General features: G+C 41.0%; 1 protein-coding gene across 2 annotated transcripts in view; it reads left to right on the plus strand.

Moving 5' to 3' along the window:
• Positions 1 to 22,114, plus strand: part of TFAP2D (transcription factor AP-2 delta) — a 66,170-nt gene extending 44,056 nt beyond the window's left edge. For both annotated transcript variants that reach the window (XM_003356639.5, XM_084966963.1), the window contains one exon: positions 17,700 to 22,114. In XM_003356639.5, coding sequence (XP_003356687.1) covers positions 17,700 to 17,919 — 220 coding nt within the window. In that variant the 3' untranslated portion in view covers positions 17,920 to 22,114. The remainder of the gene's footprint in view (positions 1 to 17,699) is intronic.
• Positions 22,115 to 22,449: the final 335 nt, after the last annotated feature.

The following is a 22,449-nucleotide window of genomic DNA, read 5'->3' on the forward strand; positions in this document are numbered from 1 at the left end:
TGAACTGCAGATCTACTCTAAGAAGGAACTTGTGGGGACAGAAAGAACTGGGACTCTCGGTCATGCCTGCTAATGTTTTCCAGTGTGGCTGCCATTTTACATTTCCTCCGAAGGTGCACAGAAGTTCTAATACCTGCACTTCCTCATCACCACTTGTTAGCACTCTGGTGGTTTTATTGGGGGGCGAGGAGTAACGATCCTCATGAGTGTGAGGTGATAACTGGTAGTTTTGATTTGCATTTCTTTAATGATTATGGTATTAAGCACCTTTTATATGCTTGTTGGCCATTTCGATGGCATCTTTGAGGAAAGGTCTATCCACATCCTTTGCCCATTTTTAAAATCTGGTTATTTGCTTTTTTGGTTGAGTCGTAGGAGTTCTTTATGTATTCTGGATGTTAACCCCAAGTTAGACCTACGATTTGTAAATATCTTCTCCTACTCTGTAGGTTGCCTTTTTATACTGTTGATTGTGTTCTTTGATGCAGAGAAATTTTTGATGTAGCTCAATTTGTCTCTTTTTATTTTCGCTGCCTGTGTTTTTGATGTCATATTCAGGACATTCTTGCTATATCCAATGTCATGAAGCTTTTCCCTATTATGTTTTCTTCTAAGAGTTTCTCAGTTTCAGGTCTTTTTTTTTTTTTTTTTAATAAACTATATTTCAGGACTACCTGAAATATAGTTGTGTTAGTGTCAGGTCTTTGATCCATCTTGAGTTAATTTTTGTATATGGTATAAGATACCTAACTTCATATTTTGTATGTCTTAAAAATACTCTTTTAAACAAAAGGCTTAAATATGATTGACATTTCCAGTTAAAACCCAAATTGAAGTCTCCTAATGTAGACAGAATTTAAATGTGTGTATTTTATTTTTTACTGTACATTTATTAAAACTAGCCTCAATAAAATATCTTAATAGGACCATAAAAGTCAGCTTGTTGCCTGACCTTGAAGAATGACTCCAAACTTTAAAAGTGTAAACTCTTGGAGTTCCTGTTGCGGCTAAATGGTTAAGGAACCCAACTAGCGTCCATGAGGACTCAGGTTCCATCCCTGACCTCTCTCAGCGGGTTAAGGATCTGATGTTGCCATGAGCTGTAGTGTAGATCGAAGATACATCTCGGATCCCATGTAGCCATGGCTGTGGTGTAGGCCAGTGGCTACAGCTCCAATTGGACCCCTAGCCTGGGAACTTCCATATGCTGTGGGTACAGCCCTAAAAAAACAATAAATATAAATAAATAAATAAATAAATAAATGTGTAACTCTTAAAATTGGCTTCACAGTGGAATCTCCCTTGGAACTTTTTAAAATTCTTGAAGACTGAGAGTTCCCATTGTGGCTCAATGATAATGAACCCAACTAATATCCATAAAGATGCAGGTTTGATTCCTAGCCTGACTCAGTGGATTAAGGATCTGGCGTTGCTGTGAGCTGTGGTGTATGTAGGCTGGCAGCTGCAGCAATGATTCGACCCCTAGCATGGAAACTTCCATATGCTGCAGGTGTGGCCCTGAAAAGATGTAATAGTAATAAATTAAAAATAAATAAATAAAAATCTTGATGACTGGGGTACACTTTTAAAGATTTGGGAGTTCCCACTGTGGTATGGTGTGTTAAGAATCTGACTGCAGCCATTCGGATCGCTGCAGAGGTGTGTGTTCAATCCCTGGCCTGGTTCAGTGGGTTAAAGATCTGGTGTTGCCACAGCTGCAGGGTAGGTATGGCTATGGCTCAGATTCAGTCCCCGGCCAGAGAAATACCATATGACATGGATGCAGTCATACACTAAATAAATAAAGATTTGATTCAGTAGGTTAGGTCTAGGATTTGACTCAGGCATTTGTCTTACTCACAAAATCAAGTTGATTGTGAAAGTTAGATGGCTTTACAAACCGTAGTCCTAGGATAGTCTTAGATTTTAGCTTTTTTTTTTCCCCCCCTTGGAAGAAAAACAATTCTAATTCATTTTTAAAGTGACAATGAGAATGGTGTAAAATTCTGTCCTGGACACTGAGGAATTTAAAAAAGATTCTGTATTTTTCATCCTGCTAATGATCTGGGTAAGAGTGTGTTAGCATAGAGGTGTATATCCCTTTCCTAATTTCCTGTTGACAGCCATAACTTTAATGTTGATAGAAGCCTAATAAGCTCAAGAGAAAAAGGAAGCATATCACTTCTGATGTGGCAAACAAGCCACTGGCAGAATCTTTTTGCTGAGTGCTGGCTGGGCAAGAAGTAAGGAGAGAGTGTGACTGGATAGGCAGAGACGACTCTCATTAGCAGCATTAACTTATGCTACTATTTTATTTGGTCAGAATCTCCTTCCCCATGCAAACCCCTTGAATTATACCTTCCAAGGTGGCGGATTTGGTACCTGGAGAACTGTGCCTTACTTTCAGCAGATTGAGTAGGTCCAGGTCAAGCTAGGGAGTGATCTGGCCTTGAAAAGCCCAGATAACTACTTCTAATTTTCTGTGGTAGCTGACACATTAGGATGCTCTGGGAAACTGGGCACAGCAGGGACCCTTCTCATGACTGACTTACAGGCTGAAAAGCTGCTTGTTTCTATCAAAGTGACAGGAGGCAGGTTTATTCGTTATTTATAATTTCCTGAGTACTATCCAGGGTGTGTATGGCTTTAAAGAACAGAGCAGACACCACAACACCTACTGGAAAGGGGAAGATAATTGATTGAAATCTGCAGAAGCCCCCACAGACACAATTCCCCGGAACAGTGATGGCAATTAGCCTGAGGTGGCATAGGCTTCATGGACAGAACAGACTCAGCTCAGATGGATACCTGAGCCCTAATTGTCTGAAATGTGAGGAATTCCCTTCTTTGAGCTCTCAAGAAATCTTAACTTTTCTCTTCTTTGTCTCCGATGTTCCCATAATATCCTTGAACCTGAAGTCAAGCAAAAACACATCTAAAAATATATATAAGGGGAGGAAGTTAGACTATTGTCCATACTCAGTTCAGAGAAAACAGCCAATCAGAAAAATGAGGAAGTTTTCTTTCTCAACACCCACCTTAGGAACCTGATATTTTAGTAGGGGGTTTGTTTGTTTGTTTGTTTGTTTTTGTTTTTTTTCCTGCTCTTTAGAACCACACTTACAGTATATAAAGGAGTTCCCAGTCTAGGTAGGGGTTGAATCAGAGCCGCAGCTGCCAGCCGCAGACACAGCAACACAGGATCTGAGGTGTGTTTGTGACCTACACTGCAGCTCATGCCAGCGCCAGATCCTTAACCCACTGAGCAAAGCCAGGGATTGAACTCACATCCTTATGGATACAAGTCGGATTCATAACCTGCTGAGCTACAGCAGAAACTTCCTTTAGTGTTTTTTGTGCTTTACTATGCCAATGGCAGGTAGTTCAAAGATGACCAGAAGACTGTCCCATCTTTAAGACCTTCTAATATGGAAGACAGTTACATACTAAGACTTAACATATTAGGGAAAGATTTTATAATAGAGGATTAATTACCTGGAGTAATTTGGAAAGGCTTTTATCTCTCTATCCACAGTCCTCAGCACATACTATGTGCCCAATAAATGTTTCTAGATGTAGATTATGGGAGTTCCTGTCGTGGTTCAGTGGTTAACGAAACCAGCTAGTATCCATGACGATGCAGGTTCAATCCCTGGCATCGGAATCTGGCATTGCCATGAGCTGTGGTGTAGGTTGCAGATGTAGCTCAGATCCTGTGTTGCTATGGCTGTGGTGTAGGCCAGCAGCTACAGCTCTGACTCAGCCCCGAGCTTGGGAACTTTCATATGCTGAGGTGCAGCCCTAAAAAGACAAAAGGCAATAAATAAACAAATAAATAAATAAAAATAAATGTAGATTATGATGCTAACTCTATTAGGTCTTGGATGTGTTCTCTGGTTCATTCCCAGGGCCATGGTGTTTTAATTGGACCATGGGCTGGGGAAGTGAAATGATTAATGTGCTTAAACCCCTAGCCCGGGAACCTCCATATGCCACAGGTGCTGCCCTAAAAGAGACAAAAAGACCAAAAAAAAAAAAAATTATTCTCTTTGAGTTGAAAAGTGCATTGACATCACATCTCAGAAACAGACCTCCTACACCTCCCATAACACTTTGGAAATAAGAAATGCATAGGCTGTCCAGATATCTGTGTGTGCTGGTGATTAAATTTTTGTCATCGAGTCTCAGTGTCGGAAGACCCCCTTAAGTTTCCCACTCTCCTTCAACATTTGGCTCTTCCCTCCAACATCCCTGTCAAGTTGTCACCCATCAGCCTTGGAAACATTCAATGATAGACTCCTCTTTTCTTGACTTGGTGTCTCTTCTATCTGTGACAACTCCATTAGAAATGTCTTCCTTCCATTGAGGCAACATCTGTCTTCCTTACGTTCTACTCCTCGGGGGCCTTGCAGAGTCAGTTTCATCCTGTGTCCCCCCACCACCACCCCAATTTCTAAAGGCAGTGCTCATGTCTCTCTGACTTTTCTGGGCTGTTCGGCCCCCTTTTCTTCACGTTCCCCACATGACATGCATTCCATTCAACTCAACTAGTATCTTCTAAGAGCTGTGTGCCTGGCAACACTCTGAAGATAGGTGGTGTGTCTCTGCTTAAATGTGGGCACATCTGGGCTTCTCCTCCAGGGTTCCTAAGCTGTTGTCTATTTTTTAAGTTTTCTCAGGATGAGAAAATGGTGGAGAAGGTGGTCAGGAGTGGCTGATTTGTTTCATCATGAGAAAGCATCGTTAGTGTTAGAAGAGAAAGGGCAAAATTTCAATTATATTTCTAATCCCCAAAGAAAATAGCATAAAATAAATTACATGACTAGGTTTAGCATTTAAGAAATAGAGTTATTAAGCCTTCTTCAGGATGTCCCAGCAGTTCAGGAGGACTTCTAAGACCATTTTATTTAGGAATATTGGAAATAGGGAGTTCCTGTTGTGGCTCAGTGGTTAACGAATCTGACTAGGAACCATGAGGTTGAGGGTTCGATCCCTGGCCTCACTCAGTGGGTTAAGGATCTGGCGTTGCTGTGAGCTGTGGTGTGCGTCGCAGACACAGCTTGGATCACGAGTTGCTGTGGCTATGGCAGGCGGCTACAGCTCCAATTAGATCCCTAGCCTAGGAACCTCCATATGCCACAGAAGCAGCCCTAAAAAAGGGAAAAAGACCAAAAAAAAAAAAAAAAAAGAATGTTGAAAACAAAAGGCCTGAATCGTGAAGGGAAAAAAAAATCCTATGTTTGTCTTTATGGAGGGTTGAAATTAGACTTTAAGACTTTAACCTAGGCGTTCCCCCTATTGTGCAGTGGGTTAAACATCTGATTGCTTAATCTGGCCTGGGAGCTTCCATGTGATATCAGTGTGGCCTTAAAACATTAAAAAAAAAAAAAAATTTTAACCTAAACTCCAAAAGTGTACTTTCATTCCTAACGGTAAAGAAAAACATACCTGTAAGTGGTCAGGTCTTACTCACTAGTTAAATAAACAAGTGTAGTCTGTATTTATATAAGTGTAAAAACCAGTTTCCCTTGAAGTAAAATTTTTCAATAGCAAAAATGTGGTTAAAAAATAAAACAGGCAACGGTTTTCACTTCCTTAGCAGATGAGTACACAATGCTCTTCTTGTATGAATCTTCATTAAATTACTTACCTTCCTTTAACATTAAGTAGGAAATTAAAGAATTAAATTAGTTGCCAGTGTTTACTGTATTTCACAAGGTGCATGGCCCCAAACCAAATGCTGCCAGAGATATACTCATAAAAGCATCTAATGATATGTTAATGGATTTTTAAGTTTAACACATAGAAGGCTAGTAATTCAAACAAGAGAAACCACTTCCCATGGTGGGTCAGCAGAAACTGACTATCATACATGAGGATGCAGGTTTGATCCCTGGCCTCGCTCAGTGGGTTAAGGATCCAGCATTGCCATGAGCTGTGGTGTAGGTCGAAGACACATCTAGGATTTGGTGTTGCTGTAGGCCAGCAGCAACAGCCCAGATTCGATCCCTAGCCTGGGAACTTCCATATGCCTTGGGTTCAGCCCTAAAAAAGACAAGAAAAAGAAAAAGAAAAAAAAATAGAGAAACAGTCAACTCTTTCTAATAAAAAGTTGCAGACATGAGTTTCTCCTGCAGTGCAGTGGGTTAAGGAACCAGTGTTGTCTCCACAGTGGCTTGGGTTGCTGCTGAGGTGCAGGTTCAATCCCTGGCCTGACACAGTAGGTTAAGGACCCTGAGTTGCTGCATCTGTGATGTAGGTTGCATCACAGATTCGATCCCTGGCCCAGGAACTTCCATGTACCGTAGGCTAGGCCAGGAAAAAAAAAGTTGCAAATGGTCATCCCATAACAACTACATGTATGAATAATTGACTTGGGAATGCATACCTCAGGGAAGTAATTTGGTAAATTTTTATAGAAATAACATCTATCTTGGAGGATCTGGCATTGTCACTACTGTGGTGAGGGTTGCTGATGTGGCGAGGGTTCAATCCCTAGCCCTGGAACTTCCACATGCCACAGGTGTGGCCAAAAAAAGAAATGTCCTTTTGTGGACCTGTAGACGGGGTGGTGTGTGCTGGGGGGGGGGGGATCCGTAGGGAGATGATAGTAGGCAATGGAGGGAAGCACTCAGGATGGGTGTCAGGGGGCCTAGCTCTTGGTTACCAGCTGGAAGTGTAGATTTTAAGCAGCTATTTACCAGTCTGGCCTCTGCAGTTTCCTCTATAAACTGGCACAGTTAAGCTGGATGAACTCTAAGACTCCTTCTAGACCAGTGATATTTTACTCCCTTCTCCATTTACTGCTAAAACATCCTGCTGTGTTTCCATGTGCTCTCATTTCTTCTTTTTATGTTTCAGCAACCTGTTCATTTCAAAAAGTCCACAGTTGATGGAAACAAAATTTTGGGGGGTGAGCACACAGCTGTGTATACAGAAGTAGAAATATAATGTACATGTGACCCACATATAGTGTTATAAACCAATGTTACCTCAATTAAGAAAAAAATCCCCAAAAGTCAGCAGTTGGATAAAATTCATCTAAGAAAGCATGAGTCCCCAGCTTAGCATTTTCCTTCCCCTGATCTACACAGAGAATGAATTGTCTGATACAGAGAAATACAAGGAGATGGTTAATTTATCCCTAAAAAGCTCTATCTCCATATGTAAAAACTAGTGTGCTGATGTCAAAGAATGTCTTAACCTTCAAAACGTTGACTTGGATGTAATTGACTTTGGTCTCTCCTACTGTCTGTGCAATGATTATACCCTTAGCTCCCTTTGCTAATGAGCTGGGGTGCAGTACAATGGAATCACAAGGACCCAATCCCCTTTGGGACATCAGAGTAAGTGGCTGAGAAGAATAGGAGAAATGCGACCTTAGGGTGGTGGATGGATAACACATCTCCCAATCCGGCAGAGGCTCAGCACTGTCATAAATACACAAAGCGAGTTTCATGGTCCCCTAAGTTAGTCTCATGAGCTGTTCCTTGAAAGTGTGTCATGGTCAAGTGTTTTTCTGGTTCAAAAAACCCGGACTACTACACATCCCCTTGCAGTATGCCAATGGCATTAGCATAGTAAAATCTTCCAGAACTATTTTTGAATGGAAGGAATGCTTCACCTCCTGTCTCCAAAACTTGATCACAGAAACCATTTTTTTCTCAGAATACCTACACATTCCCTGGAACTAAGGTTCTGCAGAAGTTCTCGGGGGACGTGCTGAATACGTTCATCATCGTCTCTTCCCTGGGGAAAGACAGAGGACATGGTACTTAGGTATCATTTCTTGGCTCTAAGGGAACACACCAAGCTCTCCAGCTACATTTAAACTATTCAGTACTGTTTTTAAAATACTGATCTTTTGGTCTCATCCCAAACCAATTCAATCAGGATCTATGGGGTGGGTCTGCTCATGAGTGGTTTTTTCTTTTTTTTTACTTTTAAATTTTATTGTAGTTTTTTTAGAGTATAGTTGATTTACAGTGTTGTGTCCATTTCTGCTGTACAGCAAAGTGACACAGTCATACACACATATATATATGTATGTGTATATATATATACATACATATATATATATATATACATTCTTTGTCTCATAGTATCGTCCATCATGGTCTATTCCAAGAAACTGGATATAGTTCCCTGTGCTATACAATAGGACCTCATTGCTTATCTGTTCTAAATGTAATAGAAACGCCCCAGGTGCTCTAGGGTTGAGAACCACCAGCTGAAGGAACCACGGGATAGTTGCGAATGCTGGTAAGGTCTTCTAATGAGTGGATTCCAAGAATTCCCCACCATGAGAGAACCTCTGGTGCACCTCAATTAAGCTCCATTTAAAATCCGAGGCGGGTAGTTCCCATTGTGGTACAGTAGAAACAAATCTGACTAGTATCCATGAGGATGTCGGTTCCATCCTGGCCTCGCTCAGTGGGTTAAGGATCTGGCATTGCCGTGAGCTGTGGTGTAGGTCACAGACACGGCTCAGATCCCACTTTGCTGTGGCTGTGGTGTAGAGTGGCAGCTGCAGCTCTGATTTGACCCCTAGCCTGGGAACTTCCATATGCTGCAGGTGCAGTCCTAAAAAGGGCGAAATAAATAAATAAATAAAGCCCTGGGGGCTATGGGATAATATGATCTATGTAGAAAAGAAGCCAGTTTCCCTTTTCCCTACTTCCTAAACCAGGGAGGCTACAAAGGATAGATGCCACCACATTCTGGCAGCATAAGCCCCAGCTGCTGTCCTCAGGCTGAGGTCTTTCTCCATGGCCTATATGCAGGGGTTGTACATCTTCAGAAAGATGAAGCTTCTTGCCCACACAGCTCTGCAAAGAACAAAAGTTTTGCAGAGAAGTCCTACAATCCTTTGCTGGCATTTTCCAGGGTCCCTTTCCAGCCTCCTGCCCTCACAGCTGTTCTCATGAGTGGAAGAAGGCATCTTTCTGGGTGCCATCTAAAACTGTGTGGGGAGCACAGACTGAGCCTCAGGGTACAGTTGGACCTAAATTTGCTGTTGCTGAATAATCCAGGGGAGAAGGAAAAGAGAGCTTGTCTTCCTCTTAAATCTTGCTGCTTGCATGCCTCCCGGAGGTCAGAAAGCAGGAGTGAGGTTGGTGACAGTGACCTCTCCATTTTATGGGGGAAATCAAAGAGACATGACAGCAAACACCCATTGGAATGAGGCAACATAACAAAAGAATAGGAACAATAGCCCAACCTTCACACACTCCAAAAGAAGTGGAGAAAGAAAAGTTTGCTCGTCCAACATTTTCCAGGTAGAAAGTTGAAATTTGAAAAAATGAAATTAGCTTTTCCTCTCTCTAATTACCTCAGTGATGATGGCAAGGGTATTTTCTCTTGATTGTCAGTCTTCTGGTTTGTAGTATAATAGTATCTACTGCTTCCAGTCCTTTGTGTCTTAAAAGAAAGCTAGAAAAATCCATCCATGGTGGTCAGATGCAACTGAGCAAGGTGGTCTTTGAAGGGAAATAGTAATGAAATTTTCATTTTCCTTTCGATACTATCATTATTATTATTATTATTTGTCTTTTTAGGGCCGCACCTGAGGCATATGGAGCTTCCCAGGCTAGGGGTCAAATTAGAGCTGTAGACGCTGGCCTACACCGTGGCCAGATCTGAGCCACATCTGCGACCTATACCACAGCTCATGGCAACACCAGATCCTGAACCCACTGATTGAGGCCAGGGACTGAACCTGCACCCTCATTGATACTGTCAGATTCATTTGCGTTGAGCCACCACGGGAACTCCTCAATACTATTAAATCAGTGCTTGCTTAGTAGGTGGAAAGAACGGGGTGAATCCCAGGGCAAAGTCTTTTTTTTTAATTGAAGTATAGTTGCTTTACAATACTATATGCCTTTCACATGTACAGCACACTGATTCAGCATTTTTAGACTGCACTTTATTAAATGTTATTACAAAATACTGGCCCTAATTCCCTGGACTATACAGTGTGTCCTTGTGGCTTATCTATTTTATATATATAGTAGTTGTAATTTCTAATCCTATACCCCTAACTTGCCCCTCCCCCACTTCCCTCTACCCTCTAGAACCACCAATTCTGTTTCTGTTTTGTTATATACATTCATTTGTATTATTTTTTAGATTCCACATATAAGTGATATTACATAGTATTTGTCTTTCTCTGTCTGACTTATTATACTAAGCACAAAATTCTGTATGGCTAATACATACCATATCTTCTTGTGATCCATTTGTCTTTTGATGGACATTTGGTTGGCTTCCATGTCTTGGCTATTATAGATAGTGCTGCTTTGAACACTGGGGTGCATATATCTTTTTGCATGACTGTTTTCATCTTTTCTGATATATACCCAGGAGTAAAATTGCTGGGTCATATGATAGATGTCTTTAGTTTTTTGAGAAAACTCCATACTGTTTTCCACCAGTTTACCTTCCCACTACCAGTGTAGGAGAGTTTCTTTTTCTCTATATCCTCACCAGCATTTGTTACTTGTAGACTTTTTGATGATAGCCATCCTGACAGATGTGAGGTGATATCTCATTGTGGTTTTGATTTGCATTTCTCTAACTAATTGTGACACTGAGCATCTTTTCATTGCCAGGCCCAAGTCTTGCCAAGATAGAAAGAATTCAGGGGAAGATTCCATAGGAATTTGCTTTAGGCTATGTTTTAGAAAATTGCCTTAGTGGTTTAATTTAAATTAGTTTAGACAAATCAGTTCAAGTAATGATAAAGCATTTCTGAAGGATAATTAGAGCAAAATGGAAACAGCTTTGTGACATTTCTATAACGGACAACAAAGCTAGTGAAATACAAAGCAAATCTACTTAGATTAAGGAAAGTAGAGAAGCTCGTATTCCTCTGGCAGATGTGCCTTCAGAATCCTGTATTAACTTATATTTCAAGTAAGCACTGAAGCTTTGGAGATTTTAAAAATAAACATGTACAAAGCCTTGGCTACAACCAAAAAAAAAAAAAAAAAAGTGCATTTAGCCAGAGAACAAAGGTTGTAGAAAGAAGTTTGTGAAATCCTTGTTATACAGAAGTTTCCTTATAGAGCCTCCTCATTAAGGTCAAGTAGACTATAGGCATAAACACGGTTGGAGTTAAAGATGTCTTGTTAAGGGAATTCCCTCGATGGGACATCGGGCTAAGGATCCAGCATTTCTTCAGCTCCTTAGGTCATAGCTGCTGCTCATAGTCAATCCCTGGCCTGGGAACTTCCATATGCCTTGGGTGTGGCCAAAAAAAAAAAAAAAAAAAAAAAAAAGTGGGTTTCTAATAACATTATCAAAATCACACAGGGAAAAAGAATAAAGGATTGTAATTTATTCTCTTTCAAATAGCAACCTCTTCTCTACCATCCTCTCTTACCTCTTTTATTTCTGTCTCACTTTCTTCATTTTCATCCCCACTGATTGACAGAGATTACAGTTTGAATTGTTGCAATATGTATTCCTTTACAAAATTAAAGCCTGTATCTGTAGGACATATTCAGGTCAATAAAAATAGTATTATTAGGTCTGCAGTGTGTACACGTGCATGCACACACAATCTCCTAGAAAGGGTGGTTCTATACTGTGGTATTCCTACCATTGCTGAAATGTGAACATAATTTAACATTAAAGGGGAAAGTCAAGAGTAGACCTTGATCTCTGGATCCAGCAAACCGTTGCTCCTTTCCTGACTGAGCCATTGGGAAGAGACGGTTTATGTGGCAGAAAGATGCTCTAAGGAATGTGAATGAAGAGGTCTAGCCAAATAGGAATAAAATTACGAAGATGACTGTTAAATAGAAGTTACATTTTTTTGAGCACCAGGTGCTATAAACTACAACAGTCTGGATTTTCTCAGCAGGTGACTGTCAGAGAAACTTCCTGCTTCTCAGTGTGAAATTACTAATAGGTAAATGAAATCAATGAGCTGGAATCTAGTTAGACAGAAAATAGTTTGAGGTAAAGGGAGCTTCTAAGCCTGGCTAGCTGTGATCGCATTTTGACCTTTGCTTTTTGGTTTAGACATTAATTTGGTGAGCCTTTTCCCTACAGATTGCTCGAGTCAGCTCTTTCCCTCTCTCAACGTACTACACGCGGATGTGTTTTCCTTAATCTCCCCTAAATTTCACATCATTGATTTAGCCCACCAACTAAGCTTTTTACTACTTTAAGGTATTTCAGAACTTTGGTTCTGTTATCCGTTGTAGGAATTTTCCTCTCTGTTTTAATGCCAGCCATTTAAGTTACAAATCCATGACGCCGTCAATCACATTGTCAATTAAGATGTGGAGCAGAGTGGGATTAACGAGAAAGTCTGGCAGCACTCGACTGGAAACTGAGGAAGCTTTAGCCTTTACATGATGCTTATTCCTGAGCCCGTGGAGCCCTTCAGCAATCACTTTTATTTTATTTTATTTTTTACATATTAGAACCTCGTAAATCAACTATAATAGAAAAAATAAAAATCTTAAATAAATCCTGGCAGCAGATAATGTCAGGTAGAGTGTAGATTTGATAATGGGATTGTCCCATCTCAGTCCTGTTGGTTTTAGTTGTCATTGATGTTGGCTTGTAGTTTTGTTTTATTTTATTTTATGGATGTTTTTATCTTTTTTAGGGCTGCATCCCCGGCATATGGAAGTTCCCAGGCTAGGGGTCCACTTGGAGCTACAGCTATCAGCCTATACCCAGCCACAGCAATGCAGTATCCAAGCCACATCTGTGACCTAGGCCACAACTCATGGCAACACCAGATCCTAGACCCACCGAGCAAGGTCAGGGATTGAACCTGCGTCCTCATGGGTACTAGTCAGGTTCATTTCCGCTGTGCCACGATGGGAACTCCTTGGTTTTATTTTAACAACCCTTTGTGTGTGTATATACATATATATATATATACATATATGTATATATATATGTATATGTATGCGTATATATGTATATATGTATGTGTGTATATATATATGTGTGTGTGTGTGTGTGTATATATATATATATTTGTCTTTTTGACATTTCTTGGGCCGCTCCCACGGCATAGGGAGGTTCCCAGGCTAGGGGTCTAATCAGAGCTGTGGCCACTGGCCTACGCCACAGCCACAACAACGTTTAATCCAAGCCTTGTCTGCAACCTACACCACAGCTCACTGCAATGCCAGATCCTTTACCCACTGAGCAAGGCCAACGATCAAACCTGCAACCTCATGGTTCCTAGTCGGATTTGTTAACCATGACAGAAACTCCTTGTATTTTTTCTTTTAAAGACTGGATTCTAATTTTTTTTTTTTTTGTCTTTTTGCCATTTTTCTTGGGCCACTCCGCAGCATATGGAGGTTCCCAGGCTAGGGGTCCAGTCGGAGCTGTGGCTGCCAGCCTATGCCAGAGCCACAGCAACGCAGGATCCAAGCCGCGTCTGCGACCTACATCACAGCCCACGGCAACGCCAGATCATTAACCCACTGAGCAAGGGCAGGGATCAAACCCGCAACCTCATGGTTCCTAGTCGGATTTGTTAACTACTGCGCCATGACAGGAACTCCTTGTATTTTTTCTTTTAAAGACTGGATTCTAATTTTTGATCACCAATGTGTGTTAAGAGTTCAAACCACAGATACTGGCAGCACGTATAACATCTTATTTGCCACGTACATTAAGGTCTAGAATACTTTGATGTTCACTTATGCTCTGAGTAATATGGTTCCTATGGCTCCCACTTTGATGACGGATATCTTGCCCTCAGCTGTTTTCTCCCCATTGTCCTCTCCAGGCTCTAGTTTTACATTTTGGGTGTAGGGGTGGGGATGTTACTTCTTTCTCCTCGGAATTCTCTATTTCAGTTTTCTCATCACTTTGGCAAGCTGCTATCCTTTGGCAGGAGTGCATCTTTTTCAGTATCTTAAGGAACTAGGAAACTAACTCTTTTTTTTTTTTTCCCCAATATTATCCCAGGAGCTTTGAAGAGTGAGTAGTTTTTAATCTTTCTTTTAGGGCTGCACCCTCGACATATGGAAGTTCCCAGGCTAGGAGTCAAATCAGGGCTGCAGCTGCTGGCCTACGCCCCAGCCACAGCAATGCCAAATCCTTAACCCACTGAGCAAGGCCAGGGACCGAACCCATATCCTCATGGTTCCTAGTCAGGTTCATTACTACTGAGCCACAATAGCAACTCCAAGTGAGTCATTTTTAGATTGGAAATAAAGTAAAAAGGACAAATGAAGGTACACAAAGTAAGAATGATCATCCTAGATTTGAGAATAGAGAAAAGATAAGCCTTTCAAAAATAAAGTAATAGAATATATGATTATAAAAGGTGAGATGCTCTCTGCTATTAATCTGATGAAAATAGATGCAAAGGCCAACTATAATGTAAAGATTACATCTTTAATTTTTAAATTTCCTTAAGCTGAAAAATACTATTTTCTAAGGCCCAAAACAATCTCTGTTATCCAGGATTTTGGAGATCTGACTCTAGCGTGCTACCTCACAGACAACCTTAGTTTATTTTATGCCTAAGACTGAAAGTCAGCCTCATCTTTTCTGTCTTATTTTTCTGTACTCTATACATTATCCCTTTTCTCTTTTTTTGGATGCGAATAAGATATATATACCTATTTTTCTGGAATGGTTGGGGCTAACAGAAAAACATGATGTTCCCAGAATCTTTTAATCATCCTGTGATTTCATGCTTTCTTCTGTGTTATTCTGACACTATTAGATTACCTTAGTTATTTGGATTCCAAAACCTCCCTGAACACTGCCAGAACAGACCTATATCTTGCATTTAGCACCATCCTAGGCAGTGTAACACCCACATTTTTTTGACATGTGGGTAATGTTCAATCAAGGAAATTAACAACATTTATATACTGTTTTGTATGTTGGAAGATAGCTCGTCGAATCCTTGCTTTCCTTATTTGAATATTTCAGTTTTTGACTTCTCTGTTGAGCTAAGTTTTTTCAACTTGCATAACCTTCTGTCATGTCCTTGGTTTGAAGAATTGCACCATAAACATTATACCAGTGAATTGAAGCTTAGTGCTGGAAAGAAACTTGCAGTTGTTTTAGTTGGACCATTGTCTTACAAGGCTATATATACTTCCCACAAACCACAAAGAGTTTGAAGTCAAAGGCAGCGTTTAGACTGTGTGACTAACTCTCAATCCAGGGCAAAAGGGACAGGGCAGCTTTGCTTAAGACCAGGTACATGGTTTAGAAGTAAGGAAGGCCATCAGTCAAGACTCTTTCCTTATGGCAACCTCTCTTCCCAACACTGAGTGGTGAAGCACTCACGTAGACCCATCTGCTCTGTACTAGGCTATTTATTTATTTATTTATGCTTTTCAAGGCCATACCTGCAGCATATGGAAGTTCCCAAGCTAAGGGTTGAATCAGAGCTGCAGCTGCTCACCTGTACCGCAGCCACAGCAATGCAGGATCCTTAACCCACTAAGCAAGGCCAGAGATCGAACCCACATCCTCATAGATACTGGTCGGGTTCATTACGGCTGAGCTACAATAGGAACTCCGAGTGAGTAGGTTTTTTGTTTGCTTGTTTGTTTCTTTTTTGTCTTTTTAGGGCTGCACCCATGGCGTATGGAGGTTCCCAGGCTAGGGGTCGAACTGGAGTTGTAGCTATGGGCCTATACTACAGCAGCACAAACATCAGATCCAAGCCATATCTGTGACCTACACCACAGCTCAAGGCAATGCCAAATCCTTAACTCACTGAGCAAGGCCAGGGATTGAACCTGCATCCTCATGGATGCCAATGGGAACTCCCTATATGCCATGTTATTTACAGCTATATGCATGCTATATATCAAGCTTATTTTTCTCTATTTTCTAAGACATGAGTTATAGGGAGCAGCCTGGCAGTGTCACTTCAGAAACAATTGACACAGATGAACTGTCTGGGTGGGTTCTGTTCACAAAAGGAATGAACCCACACTTATGAATGTGTTCAATGAGAGGTGACATTTGTTGTGGTTGGAAGTGTTCCCTACGTTGGGATTGCCACAGCCCTCCCTGTGCTGGCTCATTAGTTGTGATTATTAGTGAATTCGTTAGCTGCTGAAACCCAAAAAGAGTGTCTCCCAGTAGGTAGAATTTTATTTTTCTCTCATTTAGGAGACTGGAGGTGCTAGGTTCCTGCCATCTTGTTCTGTCCCCACCACCAAGGTGACTCTCCTCATCTGCACAAGCTGCACAGCTATTTTGAGAGGAAATAGAGGGCATTCCCTTTCCTTTTAAGCAGGTGGGAACTGCATACACCACTTCCTCTTGGGGTCTACTGTGGAAGGATTAGCCCTGGGTCCAAACGTAAATGCAAGGGAAGCTCGGGCATATGGGCTCCAGCGGGATGGCCCTGTGCCCACATAAAACTCCATAACTTTGAAGACGAGAAGAATGAGGAATTCCCATTGTGGCTCAGCAGTTACAACCCCAACTAGTATCCATGAGGACGCAGGTTTGATCCCTGGCCTCGTTCAGTGGGTTAAGGATCCAGCATTGCCATGAGCTGTGGTATAGGCACAGACTCGGCTCGAATCCAGTGTTGCTGCGGCAGTGGCATAGGCTGGCAGCTTCAGCTCTGATTCGATCCCTAGCCTGGAAAATTCCATATGCCACAGGTGAGGCCCTAAAAAAAAAAAAAAAAAAAAAAAAAAAAACAGAAGAAGAAGAATGAAGCTAGAGGAAGAGCTAGCCCCAGGCATACTCAGCCAATTTCTTTTTATTTTATATTTATTTATTTTTATTTATTTATTTGTCTTTTTGTCTTTTTAGGGCCCCACCCGCAGCATATGAGGATTCCCAGGCTAGGGGTCTAATCAGAGCTGGAGCCACCAGCCTACACCACAGCTCAGGGCAATGCCAGATCCGAGCTGAGTCTGTGACCTACACCACAGCTCACGGCAATGTTGATCCTTAACCCACCGAGCAAGACCAGGGATCGAAACTGCAACCCCATGGTGTTCCTAGTCGGATTCGTTTCCACTGCACCACGATGGGAACTCCACACTCAGCCAATTTCTATCTCTTCTTGTATGATCTATGCCTACACCAGCAGATAGGCCATTCTTTACCATGAGATGACTCCCATAATAGAAATTGCATTTTCTGGCCTTCTTTTTTTTTTTTTTTTTTTTGTCTTTTTGCCATTTCTTGGGCAGCTCCTGCGGCATATGGAGGTTCCCAGGCTAGGGGTTGAATCGCAGCTATAGCCGCTGGCCTACTCCAGAGCCACAGCAGCGCAGGATCTGAGCCGCATCTGCAACCTACACCACAGCTCACGGCAACGCCGGATTGTTAACCCACTGAGCAAGGGCAGGGATCGAACCTGCAACCTCATGGTTCCCAGTCAGATTCGTTAACCACTGCGCAACCACGGGAACTCCTTCTGCCCTTCTTAATGAGACTTAGAGTGAAGTCATGTGTGAAACACTTGGACTTGCTAATAATTACTTCCTGTCAAGTGTATCCATGACCACGTCTTCTTCCACACAGGCCCTGAATGTCTTATTGTTCGGAGCAGTAGATACAATGACTTGTATCCACCTTCCACAGTGCGTGGCGCAGTGTAGGAAGAGGATCCATGTCCGTGTCGTGGAATGTTCTGGATTAAATGGGGGGATGTGTTGCCCCATACCCTACTGTAAACTCTTCCTCTCTTTTTTCCTACCGCCTCTCCTTTCCAGCTTGATCACTCACGGCTTTGGCACCCCGGCAATATGCGCAGCCCTAAGCACTTTCCAAACAGTCCTCAGCGAGATGCTGAACTACTTGGAAAAACACACGACTCACAAAAACGGCGGAGCGGCAGATTCTGGCCAAGGACATGGCACCTCGGAGAAAGCCCCCCTGCGGAAAACTTCAGAGGCTGCTGTGAAAGAGGGCAAAACAGAAAAGACAGACTAGCTACATCAAACAGAATCTATTTCCAGAGAGTCTTGCTGCTGATATTTTTTCTAATATATATATCTTTGAGGGTGATTAATCTTCAGTGGACCAAATCTCTGCCCTCCCCCAGCCCTCCATAAAAAAACAAAAATGGAAATGAAAAATGAAACAAAAAAGGACAAAACTGAAAAAAAAGACAAAAAAAAAAAAAGGAAAACAGCAGTGTAATCGTGTGATGAAATTGTCACTTTTTAATTTTATGTTATGATAAACTCCTTTTGTGCACGTAATTTATTGTTCCGGATTAGATACATCACAGTTTTTAAGCACTTCTGGACTTTGGAGAGGCAGTGTATGCTTTTTCACATCTAACTGATGCACTTTCTTATCCAGCTCTGTAGTTAGGGATCAGAAAGCATGACCAAACTGGAAGCCACCACCAGTGCTTAGAGCGCCAGTCTTTCTTGACTTAATTCCCGATTTCCAAAAGAGTGCCTCTTTCCATTAAATAGACCCATCTGGCAATCAATCCATCAATAAATGCTTTGGGAACTGAAAAGGACAGTCATGAATCTTTGTCCTGTGAATTGATAGTGATTTAAAAATTTTGGGTCACTGCTAGCCCACTTAACTATCTGTGCCTTGGTGGTATTTAAAAATTCCAGAAAACTGTCTCCTCTTTGGATGACTCTTCCCACCCCACCCTAGGTCCAGTCTTTTGTTTTTGCTTTTTTTTTTTTAAAGAGACTCAGCAGAGTATTCAAGAGATAAAAGATGACCTCTTCTATCCATTCTCCTCACACCCCCAACCTAACAGTTCAAGGAAACAGACCGTGCATGGTGGGTCAGGACAGGATGGACCCCGGCAGGTGTAGCTCTGCCGCTCAGGCTCCCAGTGGAAAGCCATGGTACTGTCTTGCCTGGAAAAGCATGTGAATAGGAACAGGCATATTTCCAGGAAGCCCCGCCCCTCAGAGACAGAAGAGGAGCCCTGGGAACTAGGAGAGGCCCCTCAAAGTGTTGGTGGCCAATGACTATATGGTTACAATGACAGCCGTTGTCCTGTTCCTACTTTGTGATTCTTCTACCTGCCCGATAGCTGTGTTCTAAACCTTCAGAGGCACAGAAGCATTCAGGTCTGTGTTCAATAAAGAAAGCAAAACCAGAATGATCAGAGAAGACTTTTGCTTTTAAGATGCTTCCTTTTTTCATAGCTTGCTCTTAGAGCTTTATTGTCCTTCAGTTAAAACACCGAAAACAAGAGGTTCCCAGCTGCAAAGGCCAGGGGCTAATTGAATGAAAGTTCAGTCCGTTAAAACCTGAATGTGTCAAGAAAGCTGATTGGTACCACGTAGTACTAACCTTTCTACTGCCAATAATTTTCAAACTTCTAGACAAATAAAGATGTAGGTCATCATCTATGAAAAAAAATCATTTCAATAATATGTGGACTCCTGACACTGGTTAGCATGAAAATAGGCTCCTCTCGTTAACATGTATCAATTACTTTCAGAAAGTCTCTGCCACATTATAACCCCACAGGGAAAATGATTATTATTTTTAATTGAGAGGAAATTGCTCAAGAGTTTTCATGTAGAGATCACAAAAGATTATTTTTTACCTAACAATAATTCTTAAAATCATTTGACTTTTATCTTCAATCTTGTACAGAAAAGAGGAACATAACCAATGAATATCTAAATTTTCTAGACTAAATTCAGTTAACAAAAGACACTAGGACGGAATTCTATAATAAAGGGTTTTATAGTTTCACGGTAGACGAGTTTAAAATAAAGAAGATGTAAAAGTAATGAACGGTGATTTCATGTGTTTATCTAGTTCCATTTTTTAAATTTTACAGTTATTCATGGCTTTACATTTTTTGAAATAAAATAGAATAAAGCTGAGATTCTGCTGCAGTTCCAAATTTCATCACAAAATAAATGGATTCCATTTACATGCAAATTCCCATATTGTAAAATACACATGTGAAACAAAAGTGGTGAATACTTACATTTAATAAGTAGTAGGAAAGCTATATACAGATAATGTGGGCTACCAATATTTCCTTAATGAAATTTCCACATTGACTCTTACCCTTTTTATTATTAACAATGTATATGTATTTAATATGGCATTTTGATATGCATCTCTGCTAGGTACTTAATGTAGTTATATACCATGTCAAATGTTCACCCATAATCAGGTACAAAATTAGATCTGGCTTATAGTACCAGCTTACTTCTCCACCCATAGTTGTGGCTAGTTGAGATTCTTAACACCTCAACAGGGTGTGATTATTTATTAGCCTTGGAAACAAAAGTATAATTATAACTACAGTGCATATTTACCAGGATTTTGGGTGTCTTCAGAGCCTTAAATGGACAGCACCCATCAATTTATTAACCAGCCATTAGAACATAAATGAATAAATGGACTGGTCATGTTTAGGGTAATTATTTATCATATTTAATAGACATTGTTAACATACCGACTTTGGCCTTGTATATAATAGGTACTCAACACTTTTTTAATAAATGAGTAAGTGAATGTGTGTGTGTTCTTTGTCCAAAATGGGCCAAAGGACCTTTCGCTTTTGATTTTTTTTTTTTCAATATCTATTGCTTCAATCTGGTTAACTTCTTCCATGGTACTTTATTATAGATAACACTTTATTTTGGAACAAGTATTTCCACTCTATCACCTTAGTTTGTAAGTAGATGTATTTAATATAAAATGATAAGGAAAATTAGAGAGATAGAATTTTAACCAAGGTAAATTTATACTAATTATCAGCATCATAGTTTAAAAGAATGTAGCTCACCAGTATCTATCTTATTTTCAGTGTTATAATAAGTAATAAAGCAATGACTGGAGTTCCCGTCGTGGCTCAGTGGTTAACGAACCTGACTGGGAACCATAAGGTTGCAGGTTCGATCCCCAGCCTTGCTCAGTGGGTTGAGGATTTGGCGTTGCCATGAGCTGTGGTGTAGGTCGCAGATGTGACTCGGATCCCACGTTGCTGTGGCTTTGGCGTAGGCCAGCGGCTATGGCTCCTATTCAACCCCTAGCCTGGGAACCTCCATATGCCGCGGGAGTGGCCCAAGAAATGGCAAAAAGACAAAGAAAAAAAAGTAATAAAGCAATGACAAAGCTTGCCAGGGTAACTATTACTGGCTCAGAAAATTTGTCCAAACCTCTCATATTTACTCAAAATTAATAGTGACAATGAATATAAAACTTTTATATTTAAACTTATGAAAGGTTGAGTCAAAGTCCTATAAAAAAGGAATGTTTGTTTTAAGGCTGTTTCAATAACCGTTTTAAATGCCATTTCCATGGCTATTTCATTAGAGTTACCATTTGATTTAACTTTGGTTGTTCTTGAAAAATAAATGAAAACTCTAAAGTATTCTATATTTTCTTCTCTGGAAAGATCAGAGAACTGGAAATGTTCCTATTCCCTGTACCCTTCTTTTCAGATGCTTTAAAAATGGGTAATTCTTTCTGGTTTTGTGGTTCCTTTTTCCTTTTCCTTCTTTAAGGGTATGTTCTCTTCAACATCTAAGACAGGCCATGGCCCTTTAGCGCCTATGAGCATCTTAACTTCAGTGGGACAGTGATGAGAATTTGAATTTTTGTCACCTGGTGCTTTTAAAGTTAATGTGTCAATAAATTATCCTTGTTAAAATGAGTAAAACAATATAATTACATTACCCTATATTTTTTCCTTTGGAGCTTCTTTGGAGGCATTTTAGACCAGTGCAAATTTTAAAATGTGTCAGCATCCTTTCCACAATGAATATGCCACCTCCCTACGAAAGCCAAGTCATTATATGAGAGGTGGCCTAACCAGTGATGAAAAGCATAAACTTGAAAGACAAATGACCGGAGTTCAAATCATGGCTCTTTCACTGTGCGACCTTGGGCAAGTTGCAGAACCTCTCTGTGTCTCCATCTGCAAAATAAGGATGATAATAGGTACCTACTCACAGAATTACTGTCAGAATCAAAGAGTTAATGTATCTAAACTGCTAAGAGCAGGACGGGGACATGGTTAGTGCTATGTGTGTGTTAGCTATTGTCATTCATACGTTGGGTTGGGACAAACTGTACTTTTTAATCTAGATACCAGCTTCTCCAGTTTATTGAATCCTTTCTGTACGTTGGGCTGAAGACACACAGTGGAATAAAGCGTTTTTCTTGCGAGTCTCTCACAGTCTCCTAGGAAGATCCCAGCCATTAGATGAGGTAAGTGCCCTCATATAAATGCACTCACGTCACCGCCACACAAACCAGACCTGGGTCCAGGGGATTGGAGGCAGGGGAGGGAGAAAATACAGGAGGGGAGGGAAAGGCAGAGACCAGAAAGGAGGGCATTGAACACATTTGGGGCAGGATGCGATTGTGAAAACTAACCATGCCCCTTCTGGTTATCCCTACAGCCCCCTCCATTTTGGGGCACCTAAATTTTTTTTTTTTTTTTTTTTGGTCTTTTTGTCATTTCTTGGGCCACTCCTGCGGCATATGGAGGTTCCCAGGCTAGGG

The sequence above is a fragment of the Sus scrofa genome, chromosome 7, assembly GCF_054392235.1.
Source record: "Sus scrofa isolate SSC_HxYL_T2T_F1_AM1 chromosome 7, Sscrofa_HxYL_maternal_Yorkshire_Landrace_v2.0, whole genome shotgun sequence".
Classification (NCBI taxonomy): Eukaryota; Metazoa; Chordata; class Mammalia; order Artiodactyla; family Suidae; genus Sus; species Sus scrofa.